Here is an 18,164-nt window from a genome sequence, read left to right on the forward strand (position 1 = left end):
TGTTCCTTGAAGTTTTGTGTTGCTGTCTTTGCATTTGAAAGAGCATCTCCCTTCTCTAGTTTTTACTAACTGCCCTTTTCAATGCATCCAAACTTGTATTTTTTTGCTCCAGTGGTGTGCTGGAACTTTACACCAAACCTGGACTTCCACAAAGACTCTCTTGTCTGTGGGTGATTTTCTAAGACAGTGTTTGCCACAGCCCCTAGACTGTGTCTGAGAGGGGCTGCAGTTGGTTCGTGGGCCCCTCAGGGTCCACAGCTGAGACCAAGGTTTGTATGTCTATTGCCTGAAATGTGTGGGTGAGACTCCTCCTGGGTCCCTTGGCATATGGTGCTGGATCCCACAGCTCCTATAAATGCACTCTTGTCCATGGATGGATGCCATATTGTTGTTGTTGAAGGCAGGACACAAATTAAGGGTATCTTATTCAGCCATGATGCACCTACATATTAATAGCAGCATACCACATACACAGTTCTGTGTTTTGCATTTCACTTAATATATCAGAGAGTATTCCATACCAGTACATAAAGATCTACCTCATTCTTTTTAACAGCTGCATAGCAACCCATTGTAGGAGTATGACATAATTTAACCCATTTTAAAAAATTGAGGTGTAATTGACATATATTAGTTCCAGGCATACAACATAATGATTCAATATTTGTATATATTGCAAAACACCACCACAATAAATCTAGTTAACATCTGTCACCATACAAATCTATTTTGGGGGGATAGACACTTAGGTTGTTTCTGGTCTTTTGTAACTATCGACAATGTTGCAGTGAATACTCTTGTACACATGTCTTTGTGCCCCTGTGTGAGCATTAACGTAGGATAAATTTCTAGTAGAAGAATTGCTAGGTCAAAAGATATATGCATTTAAATTATAAAGCTGTTGCCAAATTGCCTTCAATTAGACAACTATTTTATAGTCCCACCAACAATGAACAAGAATGTCTTTCTCTACAAAGTGATTTTTGCCAATCTGATACTAAAAAATCTTACCTTAATTTTAATCTGCATTCCTCCTATTATGAGGGGGTTGAATATTCTTTCACTTGTTTACAAGTATCACTTTTCTGGGCTTCCCTGGTGGTGCATTCGTTGAGAATCTGCCTGCCAATGCAGGGGACACGGGTTCCATCCCTGGTCCGGGAAGATCCCACATGCCACGGAGCAACTAAGCCCGTGTGCCACAACTACTGAAACTGCATGCTATAACTACTGAAACACATGCACCTAGAGCCCATGCTCTGCAACAAGAGGAGCCACCACAGTAAGAAGCCCACTCACCACAACTAGAGAAAGCCTGCTTGCAGCAACGAAGACCCAGTGCAGCCAAAAATAAACAAATAAATTTATTTTTTAAAAAGTATTACTTTTCTATGAACTGTGTGTTCATGTCCTTTGCCCACTTAATGCATTCTTTTAAATTAATGTTTAACAACAAAGATACTACTCTCCCCTTGTAATTTGCTCAAGAATCTCCTCAAAGGGAGGAGGCCTCTCGGACAGGTGTTCAAGGTCCTCCACAAGCACAGCTCCCTCTTTTTAACTCAGATGAGCCTCCTTCCGAACACCACTGTCTGTTCCTAAGGAAGGGCACCTTTATGGTCTCCTCAACATCCCATACCCCTTCCACAATCCCATGTTTGCTCTCTCATCCCTCTCCTCTGGGATGCGTTCTTCCCAGTCAAATCTGACCAGTCCTTCAGGGTCCAGCCAAATTCCACATGTTGGGTCGTATTCCTTCCTTCCTGCCTTTCCTTTCTTTCCTCTATAGTTGATTTACAATGTTGTGTCAGTTTTTGCTGTACAGGAAAGTGAATCAGTTATACATATATCCACTCTTTTTTAGATATTTTTCCCAATATAGGTCATTACAGAGTATTGAGTAAAGTGCTATACAGTAGGTTCTTATTAGTGGGGCGCCTTTCTGAATCTAGCCTACAGTCTCACTTTCATGTGAGCTGCATCCCACCAGCTATCTCCTATGTCCCTCAAAGGCTGGACCTGACATCTCCCAGAGCCCAGCTTCCTCTCTGTCCATGCTCAGTGTGCAGGGATGTCAGGGTAGAGTGTTTTTCATGCACTCAAGCCGCATTTATTGACTATATAAATGAGTCAGGCACTGTTCCAGGCACTGGGGATATGGCAGTGAGTGAGACAGAACAAGGCCCCTCCTCTCATCCGGCTGACATTTTACTGGTGTGTTTGTGTATGTGTGATAATGTACAACAAAAAGGCAATAAACAAACACAAATAATGTCAACTAAGTGACAGAAGTAAAGGAATAGTGAGTGGAGGAGGGGAAGGGTCTCCTTTAGACAGTGAGGTCAGGGGAGGGATCCCCCAGGAGCTGAGATGAGACCAAAGACTGAGAAGGCTCCAGCCATGCAAAGAAGCTTCCAGAGCCCCCACTTCAAACCCCCCCCACCCCCCGCCTGGAGGGTCTGTTCTTCTAAAGATGGATGAGATGCAGCACAGCTCTCAGCACCTGTCACTTGACAAGAATTGAAGGCAGAGACCTGTTATTCCTTCCAACTTCAGGGCTATGTGTTGGTGTGTCGGAGGAGGACCTGCATCCTCCTGCTTCATACGCCAGCTGCAAACTTGGGAAAATGAAATCATGGCTGACCTGGGATTAACAGAGCACCTATACGTGCCCGGGTCCAGTTAAGCACTTTACACCACTGTTATTTCATTTAATCTACAGAACAATCCCATGTAGTATTTATTACTAACTTTATTTTACAGGGGAAGAAAACGAGGCTCGGAGGGAATATGGAAGTAACCTGTTGAGGTTTACATGGTTCAGAAAGAAGTACAGTTCCTGGAGAGTTGTGTCGTGTGGGTCCGGTGGGGTTTACAGGCGCATTCGGGGAGCACCCTGTCTCAGGAGTTGGCCCGCCGCGCCCCGAAGGCGGCCCCCGCCCTGCTCGAGTCTCGCGGCCTCAGGGGCCAAGGGGCGCGCGGCGGGCTGGGGGCTGGGGGCGGGGAAGGCGCGGGGACAAAGGCCGCGGCTACCGCGCTGGGCTGGGCGGGTGCAGCGGCGAACTCCCGCGGCGGTGCCGGGACTCTGCCAGCCCGGGCCCTGGCCGCCGCACGCCCGCGTCCCGAGGAGCCAGCGCCGCAACGGAGCGCCCGGGGGCGCAGTCCAGGCCCGAGCGGGCCGAGCCCGCCGGCACGCCGCCCGCACCGCCCCCTCCCCCGCCTCCGCCCCCTCCCTCCCTCCCAGTGGCGGCCGCGGCTACTCAGTGCGCGGCGAACATGGCGGCGGCGGTCGGGCGAGACACTTTACCTGAGCACTGGTCCTACGGCGTGTGCCGGGATGGCCGCGTCTTCTTCATCAAGTGCGGCGCGGGAAAGCGGGGACGCGGGCTGGGGCGCGGGCCGGGCGGGGGTGCGGGGCCGGGCGAGCGCCCCCAGAGCGGCGGCGGCGCTAACAGGTGCATCTGTCTCTCCGCAGCGACCAGCTCCGCTGCACGACCTGGCTACACCCGCGCACCGGGGAACCCGTCAACTCCGGCCACATGATCCGCTCAGGTGGGCGCCGGGCCGGCTGGGTGGGGCCCTTGGGGGAGGAGGTCGTGCGCTTGGGTGGCCCAAGTTTGACCGGACTTTTCTGGCGTTTCCACAGACCTGCCCCGCGGCTGGGAGGAGGGCTTCACGGAGGAGGGCGCCAGTTACTTCATCGAGTGAGTGACGGGGGCGCCGCGCCTTCACCTGTGCCTCGGGGTCCGACCCGTTTCCCGCCGCGCCGCCGCCCCCCCTTCTCCCGCGCGGGTCCGGCGAGTTGGCGCGCACTGCGCCGCGGCCGCACTCATGTGGGCTATTTTGTGCCTGAGTTGTGTGGCGGGCTCCAGGCGGAGGCGAGGCGGGGGCCGCATCTCCGCAGGGGGAACAGGGTGGGGGTCCGGTATCCGGCCCGATGCGGGCGCAGGGGCTTCAAACTGCGCCCGGGACGCGGCGATTGGGCGGGATTGGGGCGCTGGTGTGAGGGGTCGGACACACCTCCGCGCTGGGGTCTCGGGCTGCGCGGAGTCTGGCGGGTTCCGGGGCCGGGATGGCCCGAGGTGGGGAGAGCAGAAGTAGGAGTTCTGACCCGGGTTCGGCAACTGGGGTTGGGGGGTGTGGAGAAAGAGACGAACGGCATCTCGTTTGAGGGACTTCCTCTTCGGCCACGTTGTCAGGGATGGTGGTGGAAAGTCGGCACCGCAGCCCCACTTCTCCAAAGCGCGGGCCTGCGGGGGAGCGGTGGGGCTGGGGAGGGGTACCGGTCAGCCAATAGCATTACTCGTACACTAGGTGTCTTCAGCTGGCGCTTTACCGGGGCTATCACTCCTGCCTCTGCTAGTAAATCAGTGGCTTTTCCGCAGAAGCTCGGGAGCCTTGCCCCAGTCGTCAGGTACCCGAGACCTAGGTCTGTAGAAATGAAATCGAGGGGCAGTGAGTTAAGGCGCCGTTCTGACGCTAACACTAATATAGTCTTTAATTTCCCACTCTGAGCGTGTACCTGGGTTGCAGCGTTTCTCTGCAACCCTCTGCCTGCTCGCAGGTGAGCTCCATAAGGTCAGAAACTGCTTTTGATCCTTTGCCCCAGTGCCTGGCATAGAGTAGGCACTCGGTAAATGTTTGTTCACTGAATGAATAAACTAGGCAAAGGATAGAGGTTGGTGTATTTTGGGGGACTGTGAGTCAGAATTCCGTTCTTCACCAACTAAAGCACCAACTAAAGTCAGTAGTGGAGCAGCATATTCGAAGCTCAGATGGTCCCAGAACATCCCAGAGCCTCCCTCCTGGTTTGGGCTCTGACAGATGGTTGAAATCTTGATGGATGAGATTTATAGAAATGAGCAGTAGCCCTGTAACTGTGGTTCTGCTGTCCTACCTCACATTTGTATTTGAGAGAGAAGTTGGGGAGCTGGCTGGGACCTCAAACCTCTTGGTCAGTGGGCCTCTCTGGCTCATAACTGCATCCATTGATGTTATTAGATTTCTCCTGTGTACCACACATTGTTGTAAGCATTGGGACTACAGAAGTGAAGAGGCAGGCACTGGTCGGGAGCTCAGGGAGCTTGCAATTGAGTGGGGGAGGGGAGGAAGCAGAAAAATAAGGGAAAAAACAAACAAGAATAATGTCAGATAGTGGTAACTACTATGCAGAAAATTAAAATAAGATGATGTGATAAGTAACTGGGTGGTTTGGTTGGATTGGGAGGTTAGTGTTGATGTTTCTGAATAGGTGACATTTAAGGTAAAATTTGAATGACGAGAAAGAGCCATCCTTGTGTGGATGAGGTGGCAGAGCATTTCCGGAAGAGAGAACCTGCCAGTGGAAGGGCTTTAAGGTGCGAAATAGCTTCGAGTTCAAGGAGCAGAAAGGCCGGTGTGTCTGGAATGTGGTGGACAAGGGAGAAGGTAGCAGGAGAAGAGGTTACAGACAAGAGAGAGCTGAATGGTACAGAGCTTTGTGAGCCAGGGTAAGGAGTGTCACACGAATGATTTACTTGTTAATTTTTTTTTTTTTTTTTGGCGGCTTGCAGGATCTTAGTTCCCCGACCAGGGATCGAACCTGGGCCCCGGGAGTGAAAGCTCTGAGTCCTAACCACTGGACTGGTAGGGAATTACCTGATTTACATTTTCAGAATGGTCTCTCTGCCTGTTCTAGAGTGGGCTGTAGGTGGGCAATTGTAAGGATAGTAGTAGGAGGCTATTGCTGTAGTCCAGGCAAGCATCATTGATGGCCTGACTGAGGGTGGTAGGTAGCATCGGAGCTGGAGAGAAGTGGTCAGATTTAGGCTTGGTGACTGGGTTGCAGTCTGTGAGAGAAGGAAAAGGGTCAGAGATGACTCCCAGGGGCTTGAGCACCTGAGTGGATGGTGCTCATATCATTGACATGGGAAGGCCGGGAGGAGCAGGTTTGGGGTGGGGGAGAGCATGAGATCTTGTTGTGCCATGTTACATTGAAATGTGAATATATCAATTAGTCAGATGTGTGAATCTGAGCCCAGGAAAGAAAGAGGACTGGAGATATACATTTGGGTGTTATTATAGGTGTTATTCAAGGCCACAGGATTAGATGAAATCACCTAAGAAAAGAGTGTAGACGGAAAAGATGACCTAAGCCTGGGGACAGAGCAGCATTTGGAGATTGGCAAAAGAGAAGGACTGAGAAGGTAGTAGAAAACCCAGGAGAATGAGGGCTCCCAGAAGCCTGAAGGACAAATCCTGAGTGGAACAGGTGGAAGAGAACACATTGGGTAAGGAAATGGAGTCAGTTAAGTATAGGTGAATATTTCAGGTGGTTTTGTTACAGAGTGGAGTTGAGGAACTAGCTGAGAACTGGAGAGGATGTACATTTGGAGGGGGGTGTTTTTTTTTTTAAGAGGGAGATTGTAGAGCGTGTTTTGTTTGGATGGGAATGATTCAGAAGAGATGGAGAAATAGATGATGCAGGAAAGAGATGGGACAATTACTGGAGCAGTGTTTCAGAGAAGGTAGGAGGGACGGCATCCAGGGCTTAAGTCTCACTGGTTTCAGATGGGAACAGGGCATTTCATCCATTTGTGGAAAGGAAGGGCTGAGTGCCAGAGCTGATGTAAGGAGGTTGATAAGGTTGGTGAGGGGAGAGGTGGGTGTTCCTGTCTGATAGTTTCGGTCTTTTTCATGAGGTACTAGGCAAAGTCTTGGGCTGGGGGACTTGAGGGGTATGTAGGATTCTATAGGCCATAGTCACAGCCTCCCAACCTTCCTGTCTTTTGCTGACTCTTCTATGGTAATTGTGTGTCAAGTCCCTGGTGATCATCTTACAGCAAGCTCTGGCTACCTACCCCCCCAGGGCCTTGGCTGTGTCCTCCCAGGCCTAGGGGAAAGCAGTATGTGACAGTGTCCCCACGCTCAAAGGTGAACCATGTGGGAAAGCTGAGACCCTGTGACAGCTGATTATATTTCCTACCTCCCGTGACAATTTATTGAGACACTTAAGGGCTTGGGAATAATTGTTCTTCTTTTCCCCCCAAAATGTTTTGCTTCACTCTGCTTTCTTAGATTTGCTACAAGCATTTCTGAGTGTTCAATTTTTTTTTTTTTTTTTTTTGGTCTTCCTCTAATAGGGCTCAGTTAGAGGGACAAAGCATTGGCACAGCTGCTTTTATTTTCCCCAGTGGATCCTCGGACCACAGAGTTGTGTGAGGTTTTCAGGATGCATCAGTTGCTCCTGATATTTAGCAGGTGTTTGAATACTTTCCAGAGAAAAATTTCTTGAAGCAGAAAACCTTGAGCTAAGGCAGGTGGATTTTAGTTTTGATTTCTGCACTTTTGGTTCATTTTTGGATTAACTTGGGACAAAACATGGTTCTCCCAATTCTAGACTAGGTGATGCTGATATCTCCTAAGAAGACTTCCTGTACTTTAAAACCTCTTTACTTTCCCATGAGTCTCTTAGCCAGGTAACAAGTTATGATAATTATTGTGATAATAGTGTCATTAACAGCAATAGCAATAATAGTAATAGCGATTATGTAATAGCTTCATCTTTCTGAGGCCTTGAAGAATGCCAGGAACTGTTTTATAGCTATTATCTGACTTAATTCTCACAACAACTTGATGAGGTAGGAACTGTTACTAGTCCCATTTTACCGATGTGGAATCTTGTATAATCCTGGGCATTCGGGAAGCAAAGGGCAGTTGGCTTTCTCCAGTACCTTTTCTTATCTGATCTTCTAACAGTCCCTAGAAGCAGCAGATCGGGGATTACCCATTTTTCAGATGATGAAACTCAGGTTCACGAAGGTTCAGTGATTTGGCCGAAGTGTTAGAGCTGGGACTAGACCGTAGGTCTTCACGGTCACCATGGTAGTGGAGGTGGCTCCTACCCCAGATCACAGGTGAGAGCCAGCGTTGATACTTGAAGGAGCCCGTGTGCCACTGCTCCGAGTCAAGCTCCCCAGGGCTCACGTGGCCGCACCTCTTTTTGTTTTGCTGGGGATTGAAGTGCCTTGGAAGGGCAGCAGCCCTGGTGTCCTATGCTGTCTGCTGGGGGTGCATGTCTCTGATAAGTAAGAAGTGGAAGACATTAATTTTTTTTTGTTTTGTTTTGCACCGCGTGGCTATCAGGAACTTAGTTTCCTGACCAGGGATCAAACCCATGCCCCCTGCAGTTGGAAGCATGGAGTCCTAACCACTGGACCTCCAGGGAATTCCCCATTATTACTTAGTAAAAACAGTTTGTCAGACACAGCCTTTTTAAACATGAAACCCATGAGGGAAAAGTTCTAGAAGAGACCTTGGGAGCTAGAGTGTTACAGTGGGCTGGGCTTCAGGGTTTCATGAAAACCTGTGGGTTGGGTTCTCCCTACAGCAGGCTTTGAATAGATCTTGAGTCAATAAGGAGGATGAATGGCAGAGAGGAGGGGTCTTGCCTCCTCTGAGACTTTGGTGCCCAGCCCAGCACTGGGCACTGAGTAGGCATTTGGTATTTATTGAAGTAGATCAGGGGTATAGGGGAAACTGGGCAAGGTGAAGGAAGCAAAGCGGCCAGGAACCATACCCATCAAGGCTGGTGCCTGGCCCTCAGGCTTCTTGGATGTAGTTGCTTGGTGTCAAGAACAGCACTCAAAGCGGGAACCTGGCCTCCTTTGTCTTCTTCACCTCCTAACCTCATGCTCTGCGTCTGGGGAACGGGACATCTGTTAGCCTTTGGAACAGGGCTCCCTCCCTCTCTGGTTGCCAGGACTTGGTGTCTGCTCTACCTTGGCTCCAGGGTCCTGGTGGGAAACAGTTGATTGCACAAGGTCTCTTCTAACTTTAAGTCCCCCTCAGTTTTAGCTTTGGAGCCTTTCAGGCCATGCTGTGTAGGTGCCATTCTCTTTGTGGGTGCTGGAGTAAGGCTTGGAGTAAGGCCAGTTTCCCCTCCCCAGCCCTTTGGATCGCAGCAGATCCTGGGACAGGACTGGCAACCTGATTTGCAGGACGCTGTGCAAAATGAAAGTGCAGGGTCTCTTGTTCAAAAAAAAAAAAAAGTGCCATTAAAGGTATTAAAGTAGGGCTTCCCTGGTGGCACTGTGATTAAGAATCCGCCTGCCAATGCAGGGGACATGGGTTTGAGCCCTGGTCTGGGAAGATCCCACATGCCATGGAGCAAGCCCGTGTGCCACAACTACTGAGCCTGTGCTCTAGAGACCGTGAGCCACGACTACTGAGCCCGCGAGCCGCAACTACTGAGCCCGCGAGCCTAGAGCCTGTGCTCTGCAACAAGAGAAGCCACCGCAGTGAGAAGCCCGCTCGCCGCAACTAGAGAAAGCCTGCAGGCAGCAACGAAGACCCAATGCAGCCAAAAATAAATTAAATAAATAAATTTTTTAAAAAGGTATTGAAGTATAAAGCACTTTCCTTTCTTCTGCTGGCTTTCCCTCAACTTGTTATGGCATTTCTATTTGCTATTTAATGTCATTCTAAGTTTAAAAAAATTAGAAATTTAAATTATTAGCATAAATCTTACGGTTCATCTCTATACTGTGGAATATAAAGCTTTAAATGCAAACATCAGAGCATTGACCTCATTGGCTGAAACACCACCATCATGCCTCACTCGAGACCCCACAGGGTGAGAGTGCCAGTGCTCGGGCCCCCTCGGCAGGAGTGAGGAGCAGCAGTGCTGGGCAGGGCTGGGTGCTCCAGGGGGCTGGGAGTGGGCAGTTAAGGGCCCATCTTACGGAGGCGGGGAGTGGAGACCAGGCATGAACCAAGGCTTCAAGCCTCTTTCAGAAGGATTAGTCCTCTGGAATAATGCTAAATATCTAGAGTGTGTGTTTTTTATTCTAAAAACCCATTGTTCAGTCTGAAAGGGAGAGAAGAGGAGTTAGGGAGTGAAGGCTGAACCAGGGGAACAGAATGTCCAAGTGGGGACCCCAGATGGCCATAGGTACCAGGTGTCGAAGCCTGTGAATACTGGATGGCCCAGGAAGCTGCCCTCTTGAGGTTTAAGTAAGTCATCATCCAAGGGACAGTCTTGCAGGGCACCCCAGGAAGAAATCTGTCCTGTCTGCCACATGTTCCTCCCCAGACAAATGTTGAACTTCATGGTAGTGAAATTTGTCTTGTAGCGTGCCAGCCTGCTAATTCGAGTATTTGTCATCTTTCTCATTGAGGTGTTGCTGGGAACAGCAGTCCCAGCAACTTTATTTCAAACCAGAAAGCAACAGTTCCACAAAGAATTTCTGGGAAACTAACAGCTTACATCTATTTAGAAGGGACATTCTGAAACCTCTTGTTGTTGAAGGTTAAGAAAAGGTTCTCCCAGCTTGGCAAGCCTTGGCCTAATCCCACACTTTATATTTTACTTCCTGCTTGTTTTATCAAGGGTGAAAACTGGCTCATGGATTGAAATGTTAGGTTCTGTGCAAAAGGAACAAGAGTGGTGTTGTGTAGAGAGCCGGAGGGAGGACTAAGAGCCATGATTTGTGCCACGGTCTCAAAACCAACCTAGAAAAGATCTGGGAAAAGCTCTTTAAGACAAATGGTGGCAAGTTGCTTCTTAAGGCTCTTTTTTTCAGAGAAAGGACAGTGGGTGGGTGGTGAGAATGTGACCCCTGATTTGCAGTGCAGTGCGGATGTGAAGTCGGTGGGTGTAGGTATCATTCTCTTGATATTTATGGGAGTAAATTTTGGGCTTCCTAAATCTAGGTCTCTGGGAAAAGGAGCTTATTTTAAGAAAGCACTTCATGATGTGAACTATTTGGTGATTTAGTGAGGTGCTTACTCTAGTTTTCTGTGTCTTCAGAAAAGAGCATGGGTTTGAGTCTTGTTTGCTCAGTGTAAGACAGCAGCATCTCAGCATACTGGCAGGGTGTCTTAAATAAACACTGGCAGAGGGAAAAGCATGGGGAAATATGGTTCTATTTGTCTGTTGTTTTTAAGTGGCTGTCAAAACATTTATTTCTCGATTTTCACAGCAACGAAGACCCAACGCAGCCAAAAATAAATAAATAAATTAAAAACAGAAAACAAAAAAACCCACTGTATAACCTTGTCCAGCAACAGCTATGCTGTCCCAAGGCCATGGGTACCTTGTCCAGGCTGTCGGGACCTGGGGACCAAGAGCCCTGGGTAATGAGGTGTGAAAATGGCTCCTGGTTTGTCTCTTTCCTGGGCATTTAGAGGACTACACAGATGTCTGCTCCTTAATCTGGGTGGCCACCTGGTTATTGGCTCTGACAGCTGAAGGACAGACATTGTCTGGTGCTGCCTGGGCCACAGATGTCAACAGTAATAATCTCCGTGGTGCTTGATTGTTGAAAAACACGTATGTTCTTTTTAGAGGCAGGTATTTTTATTATTTTATTGTCCTCATTTTACAGATCAAGCAAGCATTTGAGGCAGGGAGTGGGAGAAGGGTTAAAAGATCTTTTCAAGGCCAGAGCATCAGTGGAGGAGCTAGGACTTGAACCCGGGTCCTTTTGGCTACAAATTTGTGTACTGTTTCTGTCATGGTGCGAGGTGTCTTCTGGCTCCCACCACGCCTTTCCTTCTGTCCTGAATCCTTCCTTTACAGTCTGTTTCCCAAAAATGGTCCTCTGTACCTTCCCTGATGACCCTGAAGCAGACACCCCCTTGGGCCTCCCTCAGAAAGTCCCCCGCAGTATAGAAGAATGATGGGTAGGGTAGATGTTTCCCAGGCAGGGCAGTGGGTTGGGTCCCTGGTGCTCTGGGGGAGTAGATTTCCTGACCTCCCCCCAGATGTCACCTGACCACAGCTTAGGGGCTGATGAGCCTCTTAAGCCTGCTTAGAGCCAGGCTGTCTCTTTCAAGGTTCTGCCAGGAGAGTGTTTCCAACGTCACAATCAGTGTTCTCAGGGTTTTTCAGGGACTTTTCCTGCCAAGGAAAAGCCCTCACCCCCTTGAGGTCTGACAGCATGAGGTTAGCATGCATTCTCTTCCAGGGGCTGCTGGCTACCTCCTGTGCTTCCTTGGCACACTGCAGCACGGGGAGGGGTTGGGGGGAGGTGGGCATTGTGCTCGGGGGATGAAGGGGGCAGAGATCCCATTCCAGCCCTGTGCCTAGGCCCAGGCTGCACAGCCTCTTGTGTTCTCTCCCCTTGGGTGAAGTGAGAGACGAGACTATCTCCGACCCGGGAGGTGTGGAAGCAGAGCAGTATTGTAGGTTAATACAGTTACCTCTGCAATAAGCCTGTCCTCTCCAAACTCGGTTCGGAGAGGATAGGTTTTGTGTGTGTCCACAGATAGCACCTTGCTGGAGGAGCATTTAACCAAAGGCTGGATGGCTTTTGATCCAGGTTTCATCTAGACTCTGATGAACATCTACGATATGCCAATCTCCCCACTGGGCGATGTGGAGAGGAATGGAGGTCGCTGTCTCTGCCCTCCAGCAGTGCCCAGTCCAAGAGAGGAGAGGGATACTGGGCAGTTTCAGTGTGGGTGACTGGGGCTGGCAGCCTGAGGAGGGCGCCCTAGGGAGCTTCAGAGGGTGAGTGTGAAGAAGGCCAGGCAGCTGAGGAGCGGAGTGGTGGGCAGCCCGAGGCAGGAGAGGCTAGTGGAGGAAATGCGAAGGAGCTGGGGCTGAGGGTATGTGTGTGCCTGTCTGCGTCCTGAAGAGGCTGGCACCGAGTTGAGTAGTAGGAACTTGACCTGGATACCGTTCTTGACTAGTAGCTGGGCTTTAGGAGAGTGACGTAATTGGGGATTTTGCCTAGGGCTTCCCCAAATTCTATGTGTGAGGGGTGGTGCTGCGTGGGGGTTACAGAACACAGATTCTGGAGTCCGGGCGCCTGGGGTGAAATCTTGGCTCTGCTGCCAGCTTGGGCAGGTCCCTTAAACCTCTCTGTGTCTTCAGCTGTTTCTTCATCTGTAAAATGGGGGCAGTGACTGTACTGCCAACTTAGAACAGTGCCTGGCAAATCGTCCATGATATATAATATCTAGCATTTAACTATTAATCATTGCCGCTGCCATAAAGGGAGCCTTCTCCCGTGGGGAAATGTGGCCCAATCAAAGGAGCTCGTTCTCTTGGGGGAAGTCTCCTGAGATCAGGCTAACAGGAGGCAGAATTGTGCTTTCTTGTTGAGACTTGTCTTTAAAAGGAAGCTGGGCACTAAATGGTCATTGCTAAATGTCAAAGAAATGATTCCTCGAAGCCTTGTCTGGCTGTGTCCAACCTGAGAGAAAATGAGTATTTTTCTTGTACTTGTGTTTGACACATTTTCCAAATGGGCTGTTTTGATTTCCTCCCCATCCATCCCCTGCTGCCACCACCACCAGCAGGGAGAGGGTTTCCAGGTGTTAGTATTAGTGTTTGCACTGCCTGGCAGGGCGTCTGAGCTCTTTGTTTTAGAAGCAATAACCCTGGTATCTGTCTTAAAACACTTGATGAGGGAGCAGGGAGGGTAGACACGAAGTAGCAGCTGTGTTCTGTGCTGAGGCATAACTTCTAGGGGGTGGACTGGGAATCAGCGTTATTACAGGCCCCGTGGGTGATTCTTATGGACCCTGAAAATGAAAAAGTCATGGAGCTTCAGCTTCCCGATTTGTGCGGTGATGGCTGAGCTACTTTCCTCCTAAGTGTTGTGTGAGAATTAAATGTGATGGCCCATCTGAAGCTCCTGGCATGCTGTTTAGCACATAATAGGTGCTTAGGCCTCGTGAGCCCTTTCATTTAGAGAGGACGTCTGTCAGGATTCATTGGATAGAGCTTCGAGAAAGGCCTTGAGAGAGCGTCAGTGGGTATAGCTATCAGTAATGCCCAGCCCGTGACCCCAGTTAGATCCTGGAGAGCTAGGCTCCCTGGGACCTCTGGTTTCCTCCGTGGAGGCTGGGAATACGCTCTCTTCCCCTCTGCCCAGACGATGCTGTCAGCCTCCAAGTTGGCAGTGTGGCTGGTCTTTTGGGTGACCATTGAGTGGTGACTGTGTCTGCCTCGGGGGTGGGCTAGCCATTACACATCTCAGAACCCCATGACCACTTAGAGATCCTCCTGAGGGCAGAGGAGGGGCTGGGGTGAGAGGAGGGTTGTTCTGAGTGATTGACATTGATAGCCAGAGCAGGCAAGCAGCAGCAATTAAGTTGAGAAATGGGAATGCTTCTTCTGTGTGGGAGAAGAATAAATGTGTCCCAGCAGACAGTTGTGATGATGAGTCTTAGAGGAGTCTGGTGTTGCAGTCTTTCCTGAGCTGGTCCTAGGGAAGATGGGGGTGGGGGCAGGATTGTGACTCAGTGCTGTGAACGGCTCACCAACTCCCTGGGGACAGTGTCAGGCACAGAGTCGCTCCTCAACCAAATCAGTGTGGGTTTGTTGATCTGACGTTTGGCGTGACCCTCTTGACACTGGCAGGCACGAAAGGAGAGAGGCTTGACTGGAGTTAGGAGTAAATTGGGGTTGTAAGCTGAAGGGGTGAGGAGGGACACAAAGTCAGTGGTCAGGGTCCCAGGGAGGGCAAATCATTCCCTTCCCTGCCCATGAAAGTGTTTGGAAAGATTTCTCAACCCATTTTGACCTGGGGATTTAAAAAAAAAAATAGACACATGGATGCTGTGAAGCTAAATATCTATAATCCCTGTACCCATTAATGTATTTCTAAGCAGAATTGGCGGTACCTGAAATTACATCCATTTGCTGAGGCTTTAAATAACTACATTCTTTTTTAGCACTGGTGTGTAGGTGGGAGCTGGAGAGAGCTCACTCGGCCTCTGCTTCGACTTTCCCCCGGCCCTCCTCACCTGAAAATGCACAGAATGTGTTGGTGTGTTTGGCACCATATGGTTTCTAAAACTCTGGGCGGGTGATATTAGTTCTTTGGGGGAGGGAAGAGTAATTGTCTTCCTAGTCTGTGAATGGATAGATAATTTAAATTAGAATCCAAAGCACACTCTTTTTATTTGAAAAAACTCCATGTGTCTGAGGAGCACAGTGATTTAAGATATGATAATCATGTTGTGCAGTGATCTTGCTGGGCCTTTTGAGGCTTCTCCTTGGGGCAGGGAGGACCTAGTTGGTGCTGGATTGCCTCCTTGAGTTTGTGGAAGGGTTTGAGAATTCTTTTTTTCTTTAAGGCCTTTGTTGGATTTTCCTTGGTTTTCGGGTACAGTAAGCTGAGTGCAGGGGCAGGGGGACTGTCACAGTAAGAAGCCAGTTGCTTTTGTTGAGTCCTTATTTACTTGTTTGTTTTATAAATGTTTATCTAGCGTTCACCGTGTGTGCTGTTCTAGGGGCTTAACAGATGTGGGCTCATATAACCCTCGTACCAACCCTATGAGGCAGGTCCTGTTATGATCCTCACTTTAAAGATGAGGGAGGTTATGGAACTCTCGGCACAGGTGTTAGGTGGCAGGGGTGGGGTCAACCCCAGCTGTCCTTATTTGGGGTCCTCATGGTCCCTTTGTGCCCTGCTTGGCCTGTCTCCACCACATTCCATGGTGGGCTGTGCTGTGGAGACTGGCTCCATTTTGTTTCAGGGAAAAGCTCTAGCTTCACACATGTCACTGAGGGGCTGTGGCCGGGGAGAGAGAGGCAAGGATGTGGTCTGGGCTGTTGGCCTAGGACTCACTGGGAGCAAACTGTGTCAGGCCTTCTGTTGCGTCAGCTCCTGGACAGAGCCCTGGCTGGTCTGGTAGGAATTATCACCCCCCTGCCCTAACAACACATACATCCAATTGTAGAGAACCCCCTGGACTTTGCAGTGGTCCCTCCCAGAGAGGGTGTGCCTGGAAATGGCTCTTACAGACTCTGTCCAGAGGACCATCCTGAGCTCAGAGACTGGCTGAGGCAGGCCCCCAGGTCTTTGCCATCTTTCTCTGCCCAGAGTGCCAGTGACAGAGGAAAGCCATGGGCTGGTTAGGTTCCCCTGCTCCCTGAGCTGCTCCTCCTCTCCTATCTTTCAGGAGCTTGGGGTCTAGGAGAGGAAACAGATCCTTTTAACCAGAAGCCTTTCCTTTGGACCTGACTCCTTTTAGGGATGGACACCTCCTTCCCCTAGTCCCGCCCAAAGTGGAAAAAAGATTTTGAAAATCAACTCCTCTTCATAGTGTAAAGGTTTGGCCTTTTGAGGAGAGTTAGTATGAAAACCTCACATCTAGTACTTTCCTGCAGCCTCCGGGTTATTGCTCAGGCCCCTGTCGTAGGACATTCCTGGTGGGAGGAGAGGGAGGCAGTCTGTGGGCTGAAGCAGGGAGAAGGTGGTTGGCTTTTCTGTCCCCACAGTCGCCTCAGGGTTATTGTAAGGGGGGTGGTGATGGGAGCACTGGCCACCTGGGGGAGGGAGCGGAAATGTCCTTGGCTCACAAGCTGAGCCTCCGGGCAGGGCAATCTCACTGGGTTCTGACAGATCCACAACGGTGACTGAGAAAAGGGCCTGGGGCCTACTTCCGATGAAGACTGATACCTCCCCCTACCCCCCCCCAACCCTGCCCCTCTGAACCTTTCTGGAGCTGGATGTGGCCTCAGGCCTACTTCCCTCCCAGCCCTGGCTGCACCTGCCTGGGGTGTTGTTACCAGGTGGGATAGGTGGAGGGACCACCTCCCTGAGTGCTGAGTGCTTCCATTTGGACTCAGGCTCACATACAGTTCAGCTGTTCCACTCCAGACTTCAGATAGGGCAGCTCTGGGGTTGTGGGCGAACGCACAGGCAGCCCAACTTTGTGGCCACGTCGTTTTATTTAACCTCTAAATAAAATGGGGCAAGCGCTGGCATCTGCCCCATGGGCTTTTTGCACTGGTTGCATGAGAATCATACATGTAAAGTACTCAATCCCCGGAACATTTTAGAGTTTGATCAATTTTAGCAAGTATTTCCATTAACAGTGGGTATTTTGTCTTCTTTTTCTGTAGTGGCTGCACTGGTCCAAGTGTATTTGGGCGATTCCTTGACTTACATCCTGCAGGGACTCTTGTCTTGTTATATACACAGAGGGTACCTGTGGGTACTGCTTAGCTCAGATTCTCAGTTATGGGCATTTTCTAATAGAGGGCATTGAACAACTTGATGTATTTTGCCCAAGGGGTTAAAAATGGCCCACTCTACTTGCTGGTTTTAACCATAGCTGCACCCTAATTATGACCGTGGCTGTTACAGCTTATGGGTTTAGGCAATTCAGATACAGTTGCAGCAAAGGTTGTGTCTGACTCGGACCCTGGCTTGCTTCCCCAGGGCAAGGGGAAAAATAGCTCCTGTGATAATGGAAAAATGGAGAGGGGAGGCAAGGTTCAGTTTAGTATTTCTATGCCCATTTTTGCTGTGTGACTGGCACCATATTTGTTGTACTCTGGGGATATCAGGGAGCTGGCGAAACAAGATGTCCACACAGTTTCAGGCCATAAGATGGTCAGGTGGTGTGTGATTAAGTGTCAGGTAAGTGGTGCAGGTACAGCATTGAGAGGAGCGTCCAGGAGGAAATAATTCAGTGGCTGGATGAGTCAGGGAAGACTGAGGGGTCTTGTGAGCTGGACTGGGTGGGGATGAGAGGAGGAGTGGGTGCCTCAGGCAGGGGGACCAGCATTCATTATTGAGGTGGGGGCGGTCCCTTCATTTAGCAGACCTTTACTGAGCTCTCAGTGTGTGCCAAGCACCAGCCTGGGCACTGTGGATACCAAAATGGGTAAAGCAGAGTAGAGAAAACAGTTTTGGGAGGCAGAAAGGCCCAGTGCTTGGGAGCATGGTCTAGCGCAAGATTGCCTGGGTTTGAATCCCAGCCCTACCACTTACTAGCTTGTGGATCCTGAGCAAATTATGAAATATGGAGCCTCAGTTTCTTCCTCTGTGAAATAGGGATAATAATAATTGTGGTAGAGATTAAATGAATTAACATTAAGTACTCAGAATAGTCTTGAATACTCTTTTTTTACAATAAAGTTTTATTTATTTATTTATTTATTTATTTTTGGCTGCATTGGGTCTTCTTTGCTGCACGCAGGCTTTTCTAGTTGCCGCGAGCAGGGGCTACTCTGTTGCGGTGCTCGGGTTTCTCATTGCAGTGGCTTCTCGTTGCGGAGCACGGGCTCTAAGCGTGCAGGCTTCAGTAGTTGTGGCTTGCGGGCTGTAGAGCGCAAGCTCAGAAGTTGTAGCGCACGGGCTTAGTTGCTCTGTGGCATGTGGGATCTTCCCGGACCAGGGCTTTAACCCATGTGCCCTGCGTTGGCAGGTGGATTC

The 18,164-nt window shown here is 49.8% G+C and overlaps 1 protein-coding gene across 13 annotated transcripts in view; it reads left to right on the forward strand.

Annotated features, from left to right (window-relative positions):
• Nucleotides 1–18,164, forward strand: part of PLEKHA7 (pleckstrin homology domain containing A7) — a 242,947-nt gene that overhangs the window by 26,476 nt on the left and 198,307 nt on the right. For 9 of the 13 annotated variants that reach the window (XR_010841356.1, XM_067038144.1, XM_067038156.1 and 6 more), the window contains exons 1-3: nt 3,269–3,359; nt 3,476–3,552; nt 3,647–3,704. Coding sequence is in view for 12 of the 13 variants with exons in the window: in XM_067038144.1 (XP_066894245.1) it covers nt 3,277–3,359; nt 3,476–3,552; nt 3,647–3,704 (218 nt within the window). In the remaining variant the exon portion in view is untranslated. Of the gene's footprint in view, nt 1–2,763; nt 2,866–3,248; nt 3,360–3,475; nt 3,553–3,646; nt 3,705–18,164 lie in introns of those variants that run through there. The other 4 variants (XM_067038143.1, XM_059069813.2, XM_067038157.1 and 1 more) reach the window with 4 other exon arrangements.

This window comes from Kogia breviceps, chromosome 7 (genome assembly GCF_026419965.1).
Source record: "Kogia breviceps isolate mKogBre1 chromosome 7, mKogBre1 haplotype 1, whole genome shotgun sequence".
Taxonomy (NCBI): domain Eukaryota; kingdom Metazoa; phylum Chordata; class Mammalia; order Artiodactyla; family Physeteridae; genus Kogia; species Kogia breviceps.